The 21,664-nt window shown below is 44.4% G+C and overlaps 3 protein-coding genes across 7 annotated transcripts; 1 reads left to right on the plus strand and 2 right to left on the minus strand.

Moving 5' to 3' along the window:
* Window positions 1-64: 64 nt before the first annotated feature.
* On the minus strand, window positions 65-7,204 carry bcat2 (branched chain amino-acid transaminase 2, mitochondrial). 5 transcript variants are annotated; one of them, XM_076170945.1, is made up of 12 exons: window positions 6,858-7,202; window positions 5,371-5,442; window positions 5,220-5,260; window positions 4,687-4,887; window positions 3,889-3,999; window positions 3,447-3,566; window positions 3,192-3,355; window positions 2,950-3,092; window positions 2,617-2,702; window positions 2,351-2,491; window positions 2,198-2,272; window positions 65-1,527 (listed from the first exon to the last, which is right to left on the minus strand). In XM_076170945.1, the coding sequence occupies exons 4-12, from the start codon at window positions 4,795-4,797 to the stop codon at window positions 1,486-1,488; spliced, it is 993 nt and encodes a 330-aa protein (XP_076027060.1). In that variant the 5' UTR covers window positions 4,798-4,887; window positions 5,220-5,260; window positions 5,371-5,442; window positions 6,858-7,202; the 3' UTR covers window positions 65-1,485. The 5 variants fall into 5 exon arrangements, with proteins under 5 accessions (XP_076027060.1, XP_076027056.1, XP_076027055.1 ...); XM_076170941.1 differs by having other exon boundaries at window positions 4,687-5,094; XM_076170940.1 differs by lacking the exon at window positions 5,220-5,260 and having other exon boundaries at window positions 6,858-7,204.
* A 214-nt stretch (window positions 7,205-7,418) lies between these two features.
* hsd17b14 (hydroxysteroid (17-beta) dehydrogenase 14) lies at window positions 7,419-11,915 on the minus strand. The gene is made up of 9 exons (XM_076170950.1): window positions 11,577-11,915; window positions 11,444-11,482; window positions 11,265-11,362; window positions 10,692-10,758; window positions 10,508-10,599; window positions 9,964-10,068; window positions 9,803-9,870; window positions 9,266-9,362; window positions 7,419-8,091 (listed from the first exon to the last, which is right to left on the minus strand). Exons 1-9 carry the CDS (start codon window positions 11,656-11,658, stop codon window positions 7,945-7,947), a joined length of 795 nt encoding a protein of 264 aa, XP_076027065.1. The 5' UTR covers window positions 11,659-11,915; the 3' UTR covers window positions 7,419-7,944.
* Window positions 11,916-14,276: 2,361 nt separating this feature from the next.
* Window positions 14,277-18,119, plus strand: kcna7 (potassium voltage-gated channel, shaker-related subfamily, member 7). The gene is made up of 2 exons (XM_076170960.1): window positions 14,277-14,957; window positions 17,184-18,119. The coding sequence occupies exons 1-2, from the start codon at window positions 14,277-14,279 to the stop codon at window positions 18,117-18,119; spliced, it is 1,617 nt and encodes a 538-aa protein (XP_076027075.1).
* The last annotated feature ends 3,545 nt before the right edge of the window (window positions 18,120-21,664 follow it).

Below are 21,664 nucleotides of genomic sequence, written 5' to 3' on the forward strand. Positions count from 1 at the left end.
AAGTACTTTATAAGAGGATAAACCTGTATTAGCTTGGCGATTTAAACAAAAAACATCAGCGCGATAGATAGCACATATCAGATTTATTGTAAAAACATAACAGCCAGTCAAAGTAACAGCACGTTTAAAAAAAAAAAAAAAAACCCAAAGAAAAATCACATCACTAAACACAGAATCCAGCAATTTCCTCTTTAGTGCAGAAACAAACACAGGCTGAAGATCCACAGGAGACGTGACGACACTCGGGTCAGGCACTTACAGAGGAGGACAGGAGTCAAACGGAGTGTGCACCATGGAAACGATACATTCAAAGAGAGGAGGGAACCAGCGAGAGGGAGAGAGACGCCGAGCCGGAAGAGCGGCGCACGCGGCGGAAGACGGGAGGAGGAAGAGAAGGAGAAGCCATTTAAAAACGCTCGACAGAGGCTGTTTAAAAATCACTGAACCCATTCAGAAAGACGCGGAAAGTGCAGGAGGAACTGCCAGCACGACTAACAGTCTTAACGTTTAGTATGTAGTCAGGTAGGTATGTGTGTGTGGGTGCGTGTGTGTTCACCTCGCCCGGCGCCGCGTTCATTATCATCACAATCTCACACAAAATTTTACCCACACAAACAAAAACCCACAGACAAGAAAATCTCATGTTTTCCCGCTAAAAACAACCGGAGTGGCTCTCAGGTTGGTCCCCAAACATGGCGGAGCTCAATGCAAACATGGTGCTTTCTCTCTTTTTCTCTTTCTTATGTCGCCTAAAAACAACACGGCTTCGACAGTAACGGATGCCGTAACAATTTACAAGTTTCCTATTCAAGTTGCGACCTCGACGTCCAACAACTCCACATGTAGCAGTTGTAACACTTTTCCGATAAAATGCAGCAAATTGTTCAAAGTCTTAAGAGGCAATTTGTTCCTTTTTTTCCTCCTCTTTTAATAACAAAATGGAGCTTCGACGCCATTGAGCAGCTCGGTACAGAAAGTCCTAGAGTGTATTCAGCTGCTGTCAGTATTGCAAATATATTTCATATCAGTTTGTGCCTTTTCACGGCAGCATTCATGTTAGTGCAACGTTTCACCGCCTAAAAGTGTAGCTGGCCTCTAAACGGGCAGGAAAATCAGCATTTATATTAGTTTATTAGTGTCCATCAGCTTTAGTCATAAACTTAGTTCAGGTTCATTTCCTGAAAACCGATTTTCCTGCTTTGGAGTTTCGACACTTTATTGCTGTTAGAGGTCTTGTTTAGAGCAGGAGCGGTTCCATTCATAAAAAGGACCGACCGGCTACTTATGAGAGAACCCTAACCCATAGAGAGAAGGGGGGGCGTCCAGAGGAGATGGACGCAGGGAAGAGGCGCCTGTCTGCTCGAGCCAGTAAGGTAAGCAGGGGAGAGTTAGTGGGCTGAGGCAGGGGGGAGAGAGGGGCTGCTGGTCGTCCAAGCTGGAATTACGGGACTACGGTTGATACAACTGGCGTGTGCAAGCGGCCACTTACACCACCAGTGGCGCCCAGTCACTCGGAGTGCGTCCGTACTGGGGGGGAGGAGGGGGAGAAGCCGGGGGAGAAGAGCCACAAAGAGAAAGAGGGACAGAATCAGTGAAATGCAGGAAGCTTTCACCTGTGGAGTGCAAAAGGTTAAAGCTGCGTTCGGGCAACAATTTATATCAATAAACCAAGCCGTGTTATCAGATTATTAAAGCTGAGAGTTGTTGGGATGAAGTTATTAAAATGACGTTCAGCCAGGATCATGTCACACAGACCCCACTTGTTGTTTGGTCGCCGGGACTGTGAACCGTAAAGATGAACAAGATGGGATCTGATCAAAGCAAATGTAAACACAAAGGCCTGGAATGTGGTCTGAGCGTCACACTGCTCGCCGGCTCCGCCTGTTTGTTTAGTTGGTTGCTGTGGCTGTGGCTGCAGTTCAGCTCCCAAGCTCCGGTTTGAGTTTACAGCCTAAAGGGAGCAAGTTTATCCAGACCAAGAAGCACAGGCGACAAATTTAACCGCTGTGAATAATAAGGATCTGAATGGAAGGGATGGTCTCTGTGTGCTGTGAGATCTGCCAACATGGAGCCAAGATCAGAGCAAAACACTCCTGATTGGTCCAAATCTAACTCAACAGTTGAGCTGACATGAGTTCTTAAGCTGAGTGTTTTTGTGAGGCGTTAAAGAAGCGACACAGAGCTTTAGTGAACTCACCTGAATGTCAGTAAGCTCTTTGAAGAACCTCTTTGCAAGATCTGGGCCGTCCTGCTGCATAGGGACCTCGTATGTCTGCAAGAGGGCAGAGGTTAACTGAGAGCTGGGAGACAGGAAGGACCTCAGAGCGGCACGCCCGGAAGGGAAACTGACCTTATCTTTGTAGAGGAGGCTGCCGACGGGACAGACGACGCAGGCTGTCCCTGCTCCAAACACCTCCATCACTCGACCCGACTCCAGCGCTCCCAGCAAGTCCTTCATGTTCAATTTTCGCTCTGTGACTTTAAACTCGCCCTGACAGAAAGATAGAGACCAGACGAAAATGGAATTCATCTCTCCTGTCCTGCAGTCAAACAATCAGCAGCTACATGACGTACGTGTGCGTGTGCGTGTGCGTGTGTGCGAGAAATTTGCCTCACCCAGCCACGGGCCAGGTCCAGCAGAGACTGTCTGGTGACTCCGGGGAGAATGATGCCATCCAGCGGCGGGGTCACCAACTCTTTCTCTGCAAACAGACACACACATATTACGTGAAAACAAATGACAGTACACTTTCTTTAACTTTAAACACCCTTAAATATTGCAAGAACGTTTTGCGCTCTCTTTTGGTGGATTGGAGGTGAGTCAATGAAGCAGTGACCGCTGTTACAAATGCAGAGCAACACGAAACCCATTACTGGAGTCACTAAAGGTCAACACGGGGTCGACACTGAAATATGCCCTGACAGGAATAGAAGCGGGACAGGTCTGACCTCCTTGCTCGTTGGTCCAGTAGATGAAGAGGTTCATGGTGCCGACCTCGGTGATCTCCTCCTGCTCCCCGTACAGCCACAGGACCTGCTGACAGCCCCTCTTCACCGCCTCCTTCTGCACCGATATCGTAGGACCGTAGTTGCTGCGGAGGAGGAGCGAGACGGGCGTTATAATAAAAGAGCAACAGAGAGAGAGAGAGACAGAGAGAGAAAGAGAGACAGAGAGGCAATTTTGTACTCACCCGCCCATCTTGTAGGCCCCGACGCCTCCTTTCCACGCCCTGACAAAGGCGGGGTCAGCCAGGAGTGACACGGGGTTAAAGGAGCCCGTGGCAAAGTAGGGACCCACGGGGCTGATGATGACGAAGATCATGGCCCGTCCGGGGGGAGACACGCCGAGGGAGGGCTGCAGGAGAGGAGGAAGAGGATAATGAAGCTGACTTTGCATTGCGCGATACTTCCACGCTCTGTATCGGTTGCGTGATTCTGCTGCTCACCTCGGTGGCGATGAAGGTGGGTCTGATGTAGAGGCTGGAGGAGAGCGAGTGAGGGACCCACTCCTGTTCCACCTCCAGCAGCTTCTTGATGCACTCCAGCATCTCGCCTTTGTCAAACAACTGGAAAGATACGACAGTGAGAACGTTCAGTCAGTCAGCAAGTGTTTTATCAAATGAAAAACGGCAAAATAAGATCTGCACAATGCTCAAATACGCCATTTTAATACATATCCCTGCCATTTTGTCTTGCATCAGGATGATTGGTGTGTGTGAGCATCTTGACAAGCAGCAACATGACAGTGGTGTAGAGGGTTAAGAAAAGTGTATAGAAGAAAACATCTCCTGACTCTCTGAAGGCTGTTCCACAGGTTTTTCCACCTTGCTGAGAAGGAACCTGTGTGTGTGTATGTGTGTGTGTGTGTGTGTTGGGCTGGAGACTCACAGGCAGGCAGCTTCTGTCGGCGCTGCGATGCATCCTGTCCATGTTCATCATGGGTCTGAACAGACGGATATGGTTGTCGACTCCGCGGAACGCCTTCATGCCTTCAAACAGCTGCACGGAAAAAACACAAACACACACACATTAATGAGACACTGGATTTCAGATGTGCGGATGTGAAGGCCTGTAAACATCATGGAGGATCCTGCTTCACCGCAGCAAATAGAAACGTGGGACTTTTTATTCGTTGAAGAATGTTGAATGATGGTTTTGTAATTATTGAAACACATTTTAAAGCCCCTTTCACACACGCACTACAGTCAGGGAAACATCCTGCTGTTATCCAAGGACTGCCGTAGGTCAGAATGCAGGGATGGTTGCTGCGGCAACCGTCCTCAGTTGACCCACAAAACGTTAACAGATGTTTTCAACAAGCAGGATTTTGAGAAGACACTGCAGGAATGTGTGGCTATTGGACAGATTTGGAGTTCAGGGAGCTTCGTCACTTCATGCCTTCTACTCTTCTCTACACGTTGGCAACTGGTTAAGAGGGAGGATTACATCACCTGTCTGACCTGGAGTTTCCGGTTCAACCTAAAACATGCATGGTGGTGTCGAGGAACTGCTCCTGACAGACCCGCTCTGCTCGGGTGTACATGTGTGGAAGGAGCTCGTGTTTCTCTACCACTGAAGCTCTCGGCGTCTAGCCATTTGTATGAACTGTGTGTTTCCAAGATCTTATGAATAGAGTCATGCTGCACAGATCTGTGTGGTGTAGACGGAGGCCAGTCGCCCTCTTACCTCTATGGAGTAGTGCAGGGCGGAGGTGGCAGGGTGCAGCGACAGGTTCTGGAAAGGTTTGATCTGCGGCACCTCCCAGCCGTCCTTCTCCGACCAGTTGATGGTCAGCATGTGGTCGGAGAACTGTTTGCCGAACACCAGGGTGGAGGGGTCCGGCTTGGGCTTGCATTCTGTGCAGCGCTCGACGGTGAGATCTGCTGCCTGCGGCGGAGACAGACAAGGGCGGCGGGCGAGACGGGCGGAGACGAAGAGGAAGTAGACGGGACAAGAGACGGCCAGGGACGAATTCAATGATTTGTTTTACCATCGTCCAAATTGACAGAGCATGCTTTAAACAGGACAAATAGCAGAGCATCACATGGAGACAGTCCAGACGCATCTGGTTGATTACATTTAAGTTCAATTAAACTAAATTAAGTCAACAACAACATGCAGAGAGAAAGAAAAAGAAAAAAGGGGACATAAATTAGCAAAACCCTTCATTCTAAAAGAAACTGATTCAAGTCAAAGTGGAGAAACAAAAACCTTCCGACATGTTAAAGGTGACTTTTCTTCCCAGCAGCCACCTTGTGCTCTGTGACAAAACCACCAGGAGAGCAGAATCAGGCCACACAAGTCAACGCGTCAGGTGGGTGGAGATGACACAGGTGTGGTAAATAAAGACATGAGTCATAATCTCAATACCTTAAAGGAACTGGCACACCTCAGAGACCTGAAGGAGAAGGGAAGGGCCTGCAGGAGCCGTCCATGAAGGGCCTGTTCAGAACACACAACACATGAATTACAATACAGATAGAGTGTTGCTTGAACACACAGGGGTCACATATCCGTCATTGCGCCATAATGTATGTCTGCAGCTGTTGATTAGAACTAAATATGTCAATGTACGTCTTTAACTCTTGCATCAGGTGTTTGTCTGTCTGTCTGTCTGTGTCTGTCTGGGTGGGCAGTTTGCCCTGCAGTAAATGTGACACCAGTGTAGTGGGTTAAGAATAGTCAGGATGCAAGTGTATGGATGCTGTGGCTTTTGATCGTCACTTGGTTACATAAATAGCTACATTGTATTTATTATCCGTGTTGGCTCTTTCATTTTAAGCTTTATGGAGGCAACATTGTATTTAAGATTATTTTAAGAATATTTACTGTTAGATTTTGATCTATACTAGACATCTAATGCATATATTATTAACACTTTTGCTTAGATCAGCTGACTTGATCATATTAATTGTTTTTTTATGCTACATTACATTGTGTTTGCGTCATCTTAAGATGCTGCTTGGTATCCATATCATATCATCAATTGTTTTGTTTTTTATTCTGGTTTTCTTTTTAAACCCCTTTCGATATAAATATTTAATAAATAACCTTGAGTTAATCTTTGCTTAATCGACCCCTGCTACCTGAAAACCTGAAAATACTAACTACGTGTCAACATGGCTCAGCGTTTCTTAAACAGTGAAGCAACATGCGGCGTTATGAAAGAAACACACGGGAGTTTGAGCACAACGTTGCATTTAATAGGTGCTTTATTAATGTAAAAGCGGATCTGTTAAGTGAAGGTGAACACCACACACTCCATTGGACAATCGGCCCATTGAACGCGACCTTGTGCGTTAGGAGCCTCGAACACGTCCCGACTTGTGACTGACCCTGGATTCCACTGCAAAGGTTTAAGTTTGGGTTGTATAGCCTCGATCATGAACAACGATTTCGATAAGTATTCGATTTCGCTTCGTTTCAAACCTTCCGACAAACACCAGTCTGGAAGGTCGACACGAGTTAATATGGTTTCTGTGGGTCGCCCGGATAAACAATCTTCATTGTTGTGAAAATAATAACATATTTGATGTTTTAAGTATGCCGAATTGGAGAGTGAATACTGCCTGTCTCCATTATTTAACGAGCTATTAAGACGCTGGATATTCTTGCAGAAACGCCATGTTTGATTAAATTAGCGTGTTTCATAAGGGAGTTTGCTACTGCTGATGTAATATTGCATTGTTGTTGCCCTTGCCGTGTTGGCGTGGTAACCACGTCCTTCCAGACTCAACGGCCATTTTTAAAACACTTACCGTCCAACTCGTCCCATCATTTGCTCACTTATCTATTTGCCGGGTAAATCATTTACAACGAGGCGGCTTGTAAACAGACCAAACCCGGCTCAGACTCACCGTTCGGAGGGCCGCCATCTCCACTGTATACCGCCGATAAGCCGGGTATTAGTCCGTGTGGCAACAAATGCGAGACGTCTCGACTTGAGTTCCGCCCTGATGTGAGTGACGGAGCCACAAACCTCCAATAGAGAAACGTCCTTCAGTGGAATTTACGGCTATTAGTCTCTTTAACACGCTTTATATTCACATGAGCCGCAGACCACAATACGGTTTAACAAAAACTAATTTGATATCCGTCTGATTTTTTCTTGGACACAATAGCACCACTTTATTTATTGCAATTGGTGTTAACAAATATTATCAATGACGCCGGGTTTTATGAAGCGGCAAAAGCTCATTCGGAACTTGGTTGAGGGGCGTGACCAATACACGTCATCTAATTGGCTGAACGGCAGGCAAAAAAAAACAGGTTATTCGAGTTCATAGAGGGCGGAGGCTGATTGGTCAGCCAGAGGGGAGTGGTAAAGCTCCTATTACTGCAGGGCACCATGCCCAACAGACGGCTACCAAGGAATGAAAGCCTCTTCATTTAGTTGCAATAAAAAAATCTTAATTCCCTCAAGTCAGGTCAACTTTATTACCACTAGTCCAACATCACATACAATGTCTCAAAGGGCTTTACAGGCCCACAAAATCAGGGTATTCGTGACCCTATCCAAAGCGCTCTAGGGAGACCAGGAAAAACTTGGAATGTATAAGGAAAAAGAAGAATCATCAGGAGAGGCAAATCCAAGAGAGGTTCCATCTCCACTAACAGCTGGGTGTGCAATAGGAACATCCAGTGGGATTATAGAAAAGTTCATTAAAGCATGAAGAGCAGTTAATCTTATTTTATCTAATCTTAAACACAAACAGTCATGCAGTAGGAAATAGAGATAAGATAAGAGAGAGGAAGAGAGAGACAGAGGGAGAGAGAATGATAAAAGCACAATGGAGCAGCAGTTCATGCAGGTAAGGGGAGTAGTCTGGGTAAGCTGGGAAGCTGCATATGAAAACCAGTACCAACACGCTGCAACAGGTTGAGCTCTGCATTACATATGATAGCTGCTCCACAGCCACGAAGGCCCTGTGGAGGCCAACATGGTCAGGGGGGAATCTGGCTCTTGAAGCCATAGTTTAGCTCCGCTCCTCCACTGGCCAGCAGGTCGATCCCTGTGCAGAACGTGGCATCAGCGGCGAGGAATAAAGCCACCAGCCCACACTCCACCTCGGTCCCCATACGGCCCATCAGCTGTGTGAGCACAGGAAGAGAAACACTCATTTCCTCATTCTGACTCCGTTTCCAGCAGTATTTTGATAGCAGCCTTATATTTATCATTTAGGTAATTATTGAAGACTTTAACGATGGAAGAAATGCTGCTGAGTCATTTGTGCAATATTAGGGGCAAACTATTTCTATTTTGTTGTCAAATTATGTAGAATCAAAGGGTTTTATTTGATTTAATGCCTGAAATACACAATACGACAATTCAAAATATATTTTAAAAATTTAATTGAATAGAGACACATGGCGGGCTTGGGTCAAGGGTCCAGAATGTCACTGCTTAGTAAAGCATTTGTTTACCAATTGGGTTAATATAAGAGATAAGATAAAGATAATCCTTTGTTCGACCCACAATGGGGTAATTCACATTGTTACAGCAGCAAAGTGGATGGAAGTGGAAGTGCAAAACATAGACCCCCCCCCCCCCCCCCCCACCCCCCCCCCACCCCCCCCCCCCCCACACACACACACACTACCCACATACACATCCCTCCGCTGAGTTGGAAGCTCTAATGCTTGTTGTAGAAAAAAAGCATGTGAACATTAACATCATTAACACATCAATGTCATGGAAGTCGCAGAACTCTATCTAATGATTTACAGTGAGCTGCGTCTGCAGACTGATGAAGTGGCAAAGAGGTAATGAGGTAATGAGGCAAAGAGGCAGCACAGCGAGCAGCAGGAGGCAGTAATGTGACAGGAAGGTTGAGACTTCGAACTGCTGTCTGACACCACAACACTAAGTACTGATAAAAGTTCAAAGTAAAGCCTTCGCATGTTTACCTGATCAATTAGACTATTGAGTTTAGTCACAGGATAATTCATAACCTCACAGCAATGACAAAAAGGGGGTGACTGATACGTCCTGAGCCAAGGGAGTGAGCAGGGGATGGGATGTTTTTTGGGAGAATTATTAAGTGTTTATTTGAGATCAGTGATAGTACAACTTCCAGAGCTTCAGCCGGTTTACAACCATGTACAACACACACAGCCAATTGTGGTTTGATTGTTGTTGGAAATATAACTTTTTTGCAGTTCACAAACTTTCCAGGGCCTTGAAATGAGCCTGTCTTGATTTCCACACTTCCCTCTTAACACCATGTAGGCTGTGTGACCCCTGTGTTCCTGTGTGAGAACTTACCTGATGATTTTCTCCTGCTTTAATGGTTGCTGCAGGATCTGGCGTCTGAGCTGCTAATTCTTTCCACAGAGGTGTGAGCACACTGCCAGGAGAAATGCTGCAACGCACAGTTGACGGTGTGATGAGGCAAATCTGTATATTTATATATTCACCTTTGATCTAGATTCTCTTCTTTCAGATGATTTCAGGTCACATTTATTCAATCGATCATCAGATAACTTTCAGAAAGTTGTAAAACAATAATAATAATTCTTAGTTATGATAATCTGTTCACTATTAAGCTATTTGTGCAGTCCAAATACCAAAATTATGTTGTCACTTTTCATCATTTAAATGACAAAAGTTGGATAGAAACTAGTTTACGTGTTAGTTAGCAAAAAGGTTAATCGATAATGGAGAATAAGCATTAGCACAAACCATCAGACCCTTTTTAGAAAATGATCACATCTTTTTATCTAAATTGCCAAATTCTAAACATGTGCATTAATCATTATTGCATATGGTTTAATGTGAATCATCAAACATCAGCAAGCTCACCTGTTCACTCTCACGTTGTATTGACTCTCATCCACAGCCATCGCCCTTGTCATGGCAGTTATCGCCCCCTTGTGGAATTAAGTGCACATTACAAGATTTCGTTGACGAGCACAGACTAAAGAAATGCTGGAGCTGCCTGGATGATAGGATGATGAACTCACCTTGGTGGCGACATAAGGTGCAGCATGTTTCTGCCCGATGGTTGCCACAAGACTGGCAATATTGATGATGTTTCCCCGATGCTGACGTAGGTATGGCAACGCATACTGAGGGAGGGAGAGATGTGTTAGTGTGTGCATACTATATATACAGTACGTGCGCGCGTGTGTGTGGTGACCTTTTTCAGTTTAAGGCTCATTTTAACTACATGAAATGAGGTGTAAGTAGAAAGCCAGCATTTATGACAGCAGTTATAATTAAATTCCATGACATTTAATGACGGTTTATACTGTAATTCTGCTGCTATTTTCACAATCTTACACAAATAATATCACTTTGAAACATCTTTAACATGAATCATGTCTACGTTTCAATCTCATTTGCAGTTAATGAATTACTTATTTCTAACTTTTCTTGCTCTTTTTTTTGCCTTTTCTTGCTCTATTAACACACCAATGAATGTGCAAGAGCGTGCAAACTGAGAATCTCATTCAACAAGACGACAGCTGTTGAATCTTGACTCAAACATGAAGTTGGAAACATTACTTTAGAGGCCAGGAAGTAGCTGACGAGGTTCAGATTGAGCAGATCTCTAAACTCCTCTGCCGTGGTATCGTCAGTAGGTTTATGAGGCGGATCTGAGGCAAGAGATGAAGACAAACATAAGAGAATTCAACACAAACAAAAGTATCTTCATTATTTCACAGACAGAAAATAGAATGCGACTCACGCCACCCTGCATTGTTGACCAGGCAGTCTATGTGTCCATAATGCTCCACTGTCACCGCAATCAATCGCTGTGGAGAAGCATTTGCATCATATTTAGGTGTATGTAAACAAGCAGAGTGGAGAAACCTGTTCATTAATGGCAGAATGAGAGCAAACAGAGGCAAAGGCAAACTGAACTGAAGTGCAATGAGTTAATAAAGCAGCGGTGCAATGAGTTACACAATGAGTTACACTAAAAAAGAAAGAAATCAGCTCACATAAATTGAAATTGTGGTATGTCAGTGAGAATGTATGCGCTTTCAATCTGACATAATGTGTATCAAATTGCCATATATCAGCCTGGGATACATGGGAACATCAGCTGTTTCTCTGTTCCTGTCTGAGTGTGAGAGCTGCTCCAAACAAATTGCCCCACGTGGTATGAATGAAGTTTAACTGAGTTGAAGTGAGAGTCATGTCAGCTGACACAGAAGACGCTCCAAAGGTCTTGGGCTCAGGTTCAGACTCATTTCAGGGAGCCCGTAAATCTACTTATAATATAACAATGTAACCAGACTGCCATATAACACTTCACCTTGATGTCATCCTCTTTGGAGATGTCACATAAGACAAACTTGCATGATCCCGGCCCTGCTTTGTTGAGCTCTGCCTCCAGAGCTTCACCCGCTCCGTCTGAAAGAGAAAAATAGTATGAACCCTAGAATGACAAAATGATAAATCAATGAAAAAGACACAATCTATATATTTACACACCTCCTATTGCGCAAAACACCACGTTGGCTCCATTCTCCACTAAAAGAAAATAGGTGCAAGGTGTTTTAGTGCCTCTTCCGGGCCTAAAGACAGCAGCAGCACAACAAACTAAACACAACACTAGTTATCATACCAAACACTTTGACAATCCCACTGCCGATTCCTTTGGAACCTCCGGTAACGATGGCGACTTTGTTGTGGTAGCGGAGCGACATTCTGAGGAGGGGATGATGCGCTTTGGAAGTAATGTGGTCGTAAAACTTCGCAGCGATAAAAATAACGACACAATACCTGTTACACCGCAGCAATGGATGGATATTTATCTCTTATTATTTCTTCTAATGTTCCACCGCATCTCGCTGCTTCTCGCATTTCACCCACTGACGCCCATCAGCTCGCTTTGATCGCACTTTGAGCTTGATATAAGTTCAGTAACACTAAACTCTGTGCGGTGTGTTTTGACGCCTTCAAATGCTGTTTGACAAATTGGACATCTCGGAATTCACCCGTGATCGACAACAAATGAATGTAGTTCGACGATGTGAAGCTGATGTCCAGCGATGAAAGAATTGAAAGAGAGAATGAAATCTGTATACACTTAATAATGAATAAACGAGTACTGGTAATGTTATAACTGCATGCCAAATATATCAACAAAAGCCTAAATACCTGTATAATAGTATGAATTAGTACTGTTGTAAAAAAATAAAATAGAGGTTGGAAAAACGTAAACCACACACAAAGTAAAAATAAAAATAACAACAGCAAAGGAATTCGCATTACAATGGAAATAATAATATAACTAAATAAATAAACGTTTACTGTCGACCGTCTGTGGAATAAATGTAGAAAAAGACAAACTAGGAACCTTGACTTTATCATGCTTTATTTCTAAAACCCAAAGCCTTCCAGAAAATTTTATAAAATGTATCGATGAGTTCTAATCATGACTTTAGAACCCTAACCCTAACCCTAAGAAATCCGAGCTTACTTTGTTGCATTTGAAGTTAACATTTGCAAAATATAAACTTTATACTTATAGCTTTACTGCATCATTACAGTGGAGACATATACTGGTACTAACTGGTACTGGTACTAAAACAAATCAGAGGTGTGTAATGACTTACTTTCATCCCTGACAGTAAGAAGTAGGCCTGTACGTTATAATCTACAAAACATCAACCACATATTCTTGATGTAAAATGGAGACTGAGTGATTTCTGTGCCCAGCCTGGCAGGCGAGGTCAGGTTTCGTGCCAGTTTCATGCCTTCTCCAGAGGCCCAGATACAAATTCACAGACAACCAACACATTAGAAAACAGCATAGCCATGAAAGCAGTGATAGACTGGAAACCATGAAAAACACTGGACACATGTTTTTAGTCTCTTTACTGTCTCCAAGCCTTAGTGCCAATGAATACCATCACGACCACAATGCCTCCTTTTGTTAATGATCCTTTATCAAATTTTTGGGGTTTGATTTGTGAGTGAACAATGTGAGCGTGTAGTTATTGTCTCGTGCACACAAGCATGCAATCATGTATGTTTAAGAAAGAGTGAGGGGTTAGGAGGTTGACATTTTCGGACAGGGAATGTTGCTGGGGGCAGGATGGGGCGGGTGGGGGTAACAAGAGGTGGCAGTGCTGTCGGAGAGGCCAAGGGTGCAGATTGAATTTCGACCTGACAGCATTCCCTGAGGAGCGTAGTGAGCGTGAGAGAAGAGAGCATAAGAGAGAGAGAGAGAGACAAGACAGTGTGTGACCTACAAACACGCTTAACTGCCTTAACTTCACCAGAGACACATTAACACTGCGGCAGCTCCCGAAGGGGCCACACTGCTCCCTTTGCCACCTCCCCTCCCCTCCTAAACCTGTCACAGGAGGGTTGGACAACATTCTGCGTGTGTGTGCGCGCACGTGTGCGTGTGTGTTTGTGTGTGTGTGTGTGTGGGGTGGGGGGGGCTGGGTGGGAGGGGGAGCGGTCTAAACATCATGATGACCAAAGGGATAGACAAAAGCAAAGGGTCAACACTTAAGGCACCCTGTGGTGGCCGAACAGTAGTACTGGCCACAGCCACTTGTGGAGTTGTGATTAGTTTCAATCAGCAGCTGTGACAAGCGAGCAGAGAGGTGAGAGAGCAAGAGATCGACCTGTGTTTGGCTTCTGCAGCAGCCTGGGCTGGTGGACTGCAACCCGCAATAAGCTGTGGGTAGTTTATGAGCATGAAACTTACTGCGTGTGTGAGGCTTTTTTTTGTACGATTTGACGCGTAATGTTCTTAAAATCTGGCAGAGTACAAGATTGTCAAATGCCACAAATCCCTAGATTTGTTGGTACAGATTTGTGTTTGTGATATAGAAAGTGTCCTCATCATGTCTGCATCATTTTCAACCTAACATACTTTTGCTCACAATAATAGTGATGATTTATTAACAACAATAACAATAATCCTTATCTATATAATACTTATCAAAAGCAGAGTCAAAATGTTCTTCAGATGGCAGATAAACAAGGTTAAATGAGAATACAATTTCGATCTAATTCAAATGTTGTGTGATGATGCTAATTGTAGCTCTGTGGATGATTTGGCAGAAATCAAACAAAAGGCACATTTTGTTAAATGTTGCTATCTATTCTTACTTAAAAGACTCATTATGATAATAAAAAGTGTTGGACATCCATTCACGGTGTCCATTTTCATATCGTAAGTTTTTCACTTTAATCATTTCTGTTTCTGCATTGCCAGTTTAACCGTTTAATTGTTGCTGTTGCTTTCCAGAGCAAAGGAAAAGAAAAGAAAGGAAAAGTAACGCAAGAAAGAACAAATTAAAAGATGGATCATCAAGACCCGGGGGGAGAAATAGGGGGGGTAGCCGAGGACGCTGGTGAGAAAGACAAGGAGACCAAGGACCAGCACAACAAAGCCGAGAAGGGAGAGAAGGAGAGCAGTGAGAAGGAGCGAAGTGGAGCAGCCAGAAAGGGGAATCGTCGATGTCTGTGGAGAAACGGCTGGGCTCTGTCTGAGCGTCTGGCCATCAACGTGTCAGGTATGAGGTACGAGACCCAGCTCCGCACCCTCGCACAGTTTCCAGACACCCTGCTGGGTGACCCTAGGCGACACCTGCGTTACTTTGACCCCATCCGGCATGAACTCTTCCTGGACAGGAACCGCGTCTGCTTTGATGCCATCCTGTACTTTTACCAGTCCGGTGGGAGGCTGCGGAGACCCGCCAATGTTCCTCTGGACATGTTCCTGGAGGAGATGCGCTTTTACGAGCTCGGGGAGGAGATCATCGACCGCTTCAAAGCAGACGAAGGCTTTGCCAAGGAGGAGGAGAGCCCTTTACCCACCAACAAGGTGCAGCGTAAGCTATGGATGCTGTTTGAGCATCCAGAGTCCTCCAGTGGAGCTCGCATCATCGCCATCATCAGCGTCATGGTCATTGTGCTTTCCATTCTCATCTTCTGTCTGGAAACTCTGCCTGAGTTCAGAGCTGAGAAGGAATTGAGGGAGGTGAGTGTTGCAGAATCAATGATCACACATAAAAGCAGAGCGAGGTCGAGAGCAAGAGTAAAGATGGACAAGTTTGTAAAATGTTGTGGCAGTGGAATACAAGTAATGCTAACAGACAGAAAGAAGACAATGAGAGGAGAGAGAGAGCAGGAAGGCAGCTGACAGGGGGCAAAGAGAACAGAGGGAACAATGTGGAGAACATGGGAGCACAACAGGCGCTGACAGGTGTCACCTTGCCAGACATAAATGCTGTCTGACCAAAGATCAGGTCAAGGTTAAAACATCTCAACCTCCAGTCCTTTCAACACGGCGAGATAATTGGAGAATAAATCAAGGCTGAACCAGCAGAAGTGAAGAAGTTTGAGTTTGAGTCATGAGAATCATCTCAAGGATCAAGTAAAGAGAAGAGAAGGAGATGCCCGGAGTACTTCCCGAGATTATTTTGGACTTGTCGTTAAATCTGATCCACTCAGATTGAGGGGAAGGAATGGGAGGGACGAGCAGAGCAGTTAAACCTCTGCTGGAAAAACAAGAGTCAGGAAACAAGAGAGGCAGCAGGGGAGAAAGTGAGACAGAGCAGGTGTGATGGAGGGAAGGGGTTTAGAGTTAAAGGGAGGATATGTTGCTGCAATGCTATCCCTCATTGCCCATCATGACTGCCAGGAGCAACGAATACATTTAGATGGAGTGTACACTTCAAAAGAGCTGAAGAGCAAGAGAGTGAGTTGGCGGGTAGGAGTGTGAGGGCAAGGCAAGGAGATGAGCCAGTCTCACGTTACCCCTTAGAAATCTAAAGGGCTATATATAGGAAGGACAGCCCAGAGAGCACATCAACACATAAACCAGTGCCTGTATTAATAAATGGTATGACTCATACCCACTGACACCAGCGAAGGAAGAGGCTAGCAGATCACCTTTTTCTGTCAACTGTCGCAAAATGAAATTAGCCCCTCAAACATTCCCGTAGCGTTGTTGCAGATCTGGATGTTGGCTGGACCTGCCGGGTGTGAGCTACACCGGCATCAGCAGCAGTCAGAGCAACTGAGGCTGCTCAGAGGCAACAAAATCCTACTCAAAGCAACACGCAGACACTCTCAGATGAGGGTAACACATGCATAGGAGCAAAGCTTTAGAAGCTGATGCATGTAGGTCACCAGGAGCTGACATTAACTAGTCGACAGCTGTTGGTCTATGAACGTGACCCCAGATATGACTCTTAGAATTCTGATGTCCACCAATGTAATGAGTGAAGTAACTCTAACTAACTTGTGAGAAGGCAGCAATGTCTCGTCGCCTCAAATCCATAACTGCTTCCCAGAAAACACAGCAGCCGGGTTAAACGAAGTGTAAGATACCTCTGTCATGCCGCGGTCTGGGGTGTAACGCAACCCAGGGTCACACGCACTTAATGTTTTTGTGTGTTTAAATATAGGGAAACTGATTTATATCAAAGTCTGTGAGTGAAAACAGAGAGGACAAAGTCAACACATATCGAAGATCTCACACTCTCAATGAGATCACTATGACAGATGTCAGATACCGAATGTGCCGAGGACAAACTTTATTGCTTTCTTATTAATCTCTTTGCTTCCTCTCATCTCCTACTTTTGCCCTTTCTGTTTACAACTTCTGCCTGATAGATGGCAGATGTTCAATGACAGAACGCTGAGCAGCACGCTGAGCTGGGCATTCCATTGCTGTGTATTGGGAGCTGAGCTGTGAATCTTTTTACAACACCAATGACAGAATAGTTGCACGTGCCATAAGATGAAGTGATCAAGTAGACATAGTTTGGCTCAGTTTCTTCTCAGCCTTCAAATTCCTCTCTGCTAAATGTGACTGCGTTGATTCCGGGCACCTCTAGACGGTTTGTGTTGTCACTCGGCTTCTGTACCCACCTGTGGTTTGACAAGCAAGGGTATGATTGGCCAATGGCTATCACATGACATCAATATACATACTTCTTCCCTGGTTCTATATGCATATGGCCTTATAGTTCATGGTATCTAACCATACCTAAACTGTCAGTGTTAGCTATTTCTTCTACCCCTTCTTCTCTATTGGCTTCAGACTTCTTGTTGTTGAATCCCAGGTTCCATGCATTGAACAAGGTGCAAAGGTGTCAAGTGAGCGACATGCAGATTGCTCGCCAGGGTACAAATAACGCTTATTGTGTAGAATAACTGTACAGCTGTCACCAGGTCTCCTCCTTTCTGTGTTTTACAGCAATTCACCGTCGTGCCTCATCCCACCATAGAAAATGAAACCATCGTGATTCCGCCTGGCTTCACTCCCTTCCACGACCCCTTCTTCATCATAGAGACAATATGCATCTGCTGGTTCTCCGTTGAACTCTTCATACGCTTTACCTGCTCTCCAAGTAAGATGCAGTTCTTCAAAGACGTTATGAACATTATCGACTTTTTTGCCATCATTCCCTATTTCGTCACTCTGGGCACAGAGCTGGCCAAAGACAAAGACACACAGCCCTCGGTGTCCTTGGCCCTAATCAGGGTCATCAGGCTTGTGAGGGTCTTCAGGATCTTCAAGCTGTCTCGTCACTCCAAAGGTCTCCAGATTCTGGGCCAGACCCTTAAGGCCAGCATGCGAGAACTGGCCCTGCTCATCTTCTTTGTCTTCATTGGCGTCATACTGTTTTCCAGTGCTGTCTACTTTGCTGAGGTAGACCATCCTGGCACAGCATTCACCAGCATCCCTGAGGCCTTCTGGTGGGCAGTGGTGTCCATGACCACAGTGGGATATGGAGACATGTTCCCAGAGACAGTCGGGGGAAAGCTGGTGGGCTCCATGTGCGCCATTGCGGGTGTGCTCACCATCTCTTTGCCAGTGCCTGTTATCGTGTCCAACTTTAGCTATTTCTACCACCGAGAGATGGAGTGTGAGGTCACATCGGCGTACAACCACATCAACACATTACTATGGGAAAAGAATAAAGACAGCGAAGATGAAGAAGATGAGGATGGGGGAGATGAATGGCCTGAAGACTTGGAAGACTACATGCCCATCTATGGGCAGAAAAGGGAGGGCAACAGCTCCTCTCTCAACGGGACTCTTCAGACAGGCCTCTGTGCAAGATCGGAGGCTGCTGATCCGAGGGGGATAAACTTCTACATCGGAGAACCTCTGGTCACGCAGGTTTAACGGAATAAGACTGCCAGAGTACTTCCACATGAACACTGTAACGCTGCGTCTGATGAAGAAGAGGAGGCAGCATGAAGAGGGATGGGAAGGTGCTGTTAAAGAAATGATGACAGAGTGATGTAAAGAAAACAATTTGTGTGTATGCAGATTGGCTTGCACTTACACACTCAACGAACAAAACCGATGACACCGCAACAGAGAAATGGATATTCCTAAGGTGATGTCATTGAATGTTGACTAAGCTACCCCAATGAGGCAATGCAGATGACTGCATGGTGGAAGTGGACTCGAGCGCTATTTACAGTTACTGTACACATGTACACAGATGTACAGTAAGTGTATACAGGTGTTGACGCCGCACCCTTGTTAGAGCTATGGCAGAAATGCGGCGCTGTAATCTTGTGCTGACGTGGAGCGAGAGATCTCTCATCGGGTGCTTGTAGTGCAGACAGAATTCATGTCTTCCAGTTGTTCCAAGGTAGTTTGTATGTAAGACAGTGTAATGGATACGGCCAGGATAGGTACACGCAGAAAGACGAGCGCATGTCAGATGGCACGGCTGCAGTTGACAGTTGACATTTTTTGCCATCTGCTTGGTTACAGCTATACTGTCCTCTGATGAGAAACCAAAAAGTGAAATGAAAAAAGGAAATTAAAGAAAAGGGCTTGACTCAAGGGGTTGACTTAACTTGACTCGTGACTCTTTGCCACTTGAGATTTGGACAAAAATAAAGAGGTGAGACTTGCTTGACTGCCTGGGACTTGACCTCAGAGACTTGACTTGAAACATGAACATGAACATTTTAGCTATTTGCAGCTGTGTACCTTGTTCATTTACACATTAAGCCTTGCTGCTCTGTGTCCCCCTCGGTGGACAGCAGTTAGCAAAAAAGTGTAGAAGAATGGGTATGACTCCAAATTAGGGAGAAAAAGGAGAAAAATAAGCAAAATAACATCTGTAGTGTCTGTGCAAAAATGGCCTTATTCAGCACTCATAGACCTGAAAGACTTTGCATTGCAACTTGTGATTCCTTAATGAACACCTGGGACGTGACTTGGACTTAAGCATCATAAAACAGCTAAAAAGCGGAAGTATGGAGAGCAATTGTTGAAAAACTGAATCTATGTATTTTAGTAATTTAAGTTTTTACCCTCACTCAGTATTGAGAACCGCTGTGCCTCACCGGACCTTTAATGTTACACTCTCCAGTGTAAATGTATCGATTCAAAAAACAGTGGAAAATGAGGCGCTGAATTGCTTGGTTGAGTTTTTTTTTTTACTGTCTAGACGTGTATTCTTAAGACAGATGGCACATTGGAAACTAACATGTATATACTGTATGTCTTACTTAATTTAATAAATATTCTATTTTATCACTGAGATTACGGAATTCCTTCCACATGACTCCACCAGCAGTGACTCAGGCAGAATGAAACGCTGCACAAATCTAAACAACTTCCTGCTTGATTCTCATACGGTTTCTACAAACTAGATGTGGTATGTCCAAAGTTCCACTTTGGTTTATAATCACAAAAGATCTGAAAAATGCTTTAACTCACTGAGAAGGATCCACACAAATCCTGTAGTATCTCCTGTGTGCAGTGCTGTTGGGTGTGTGTGATGAGTGATCCCGCCTCTAGATGTCAGACTGTGTTTTAAAACATCACCGCAGCACAAACGAGGACATCGGTCTCCTTCCTGCTGCTGCTGCTGGATTTAATTGACAGTCATTGATATGAAAGCCATGAGAATGTCTTCCGTCTTGAAGTGATCATGTTCATTTGTGCCACATGATCCAAATGACTTACATTTAGCCATTTTCCTTACCAAACACAACACAGCACTGACAGCACAACAGAAGGCAAAATCTTGCTGTGAGAGGACTGAAAAGGGAAAACCAAGGGAGAAAGTAGATTAACTATGGACTATTGAATTATCCATGGAAAATTATCGAACAATTGTTATTATGTTGGGTATTTTAATTCCATTCCAATGGTAAGAGGGATCGAGTGTTTTATTACAAAGTGAGAACAACCTAACACCATGACATCAAATTATATTAGTAAGAAAGTAGTGATAAGTAGTAACACAGGGTTGTTCGACTTAACAGATTTCCATCTGGATGCCCTGCAGCCTCCTGTTAGAAGGTAAGTGGTCAAACTTTGCATTCCTGATGAATTAAAGTCTGCACAGGGAATGCTGGAGGAGGGTAAACACATGGAAACAAAAGCTGTTCTTATTGATAACTATAATACCTATTTATAAATGATTATGAATGATTACTTCCAATTTACAAACTCTTTATCCTTCTTCGAAATTATTAAGAAATACATTAGAATTCAGCTTATCTTTATATTAAATTGATAGCAGAGAGAAGCAGTGTGGCCAATCACACAGCTGCTCTAACTTTGGATACCATTTACCAAATTAATGTCCCTTTGGACAAGAAATTTAACCTTTATAAAGTGTAGGACCTTATTCACAGCTCTACTTTAAACCTACAATATGTAATCAACCAAATGTAAATAAACTGGACATTTGATCTGCAGCCTTTTGAGAAAAGTAAATCCTCTGCGTGTTCAGGGATTGAGACAGTTAAATTAACTCGCCACAATTTTGACCCTAAACATTCATAATTTCCACTGATAACAGCTGAAGACTTTAGTCATGCGAAGCCAAATAAAATAGCTCGATAAGATAAACAGTGTTTCAGACAAGATTCCCACACAAACACACATACCCCCCCCTGATGATGAAGATGACGACGACCATGATGATGGCCCCAGTGATTAAATTCCTGACCCGTCCCCTCGGATGGTGTGATACCTCCGTGTCAAAGGATCGAGAGCTGTCACGTCGCAGGGCAGATTAGTCTTTCACGCCGCAGCTGCAAACATCCCAACAAAATCTCTTATCTATGAGTGCACAGAACACATTTTGAGATTTATGACGACACTTAATAATGTTGCAACCTGGTGTAATTTGCTTTTTCCTCCCGTCTTACTCTCTCTGACGTGCAGGGGCAACATTAACGTCAGCCCTGCATGCAATTACCAGCAATGTCCTCATGCCGTCTGCAAAGAATGAAAAGGATTGACGTCTTTCTGGCCATCTGCCACCCTCCCATCTCTCTCCCTGCTCCCTCCACTGCTTTGTCCATCTCTATCTCTTCTTTGAGAGGATTAAGTGTGTTGCTATCTCTGTGTATCTTTGTCTAACCAATGTGTAAATGTGTGTATTTGCTGCTCTGTGTCTGTGTCGCTGTCCATCTCTGTCCTTAGAATTTCTCCTGTTACCAAACACTGACCCGTGTCCCCCTTTTCACTGCAAATCCCTCTATAGATTTTCATACTTAGGCTAAGCGGCGTGGAAAATACCAAGGAATTGCCATTATTTTAAATAATCTTGTAGGATTTTATTACGTGCAATATACGTCTGACATGTTAATGTGGATTAAGAGTTAAGGATGTGGGGCGGCAGTTGAACTTTGTAAAAGTAAACCCTTGCACTTCAGTTGAAGAGAGGAGACTGACAATGGCATTTT

This window comes from Genypterus blacodes, unplaced genomic scaffold (genome assembly GCF_046128005.1).
Source record: "Genypterus blacodes isolate CSIRO-AG114 ecotype Tasmania unplaced genomic scaffold, CSIRO-AGI_Gbla_v1 ptg000234l_1, whole genome shotgun sequence".
NCBI lineage: Eukaryota > Metazoa > Chordata > Actinopteri > Ophidiiformes > Ophidiidae > Genypterus > Genypterus blacodes.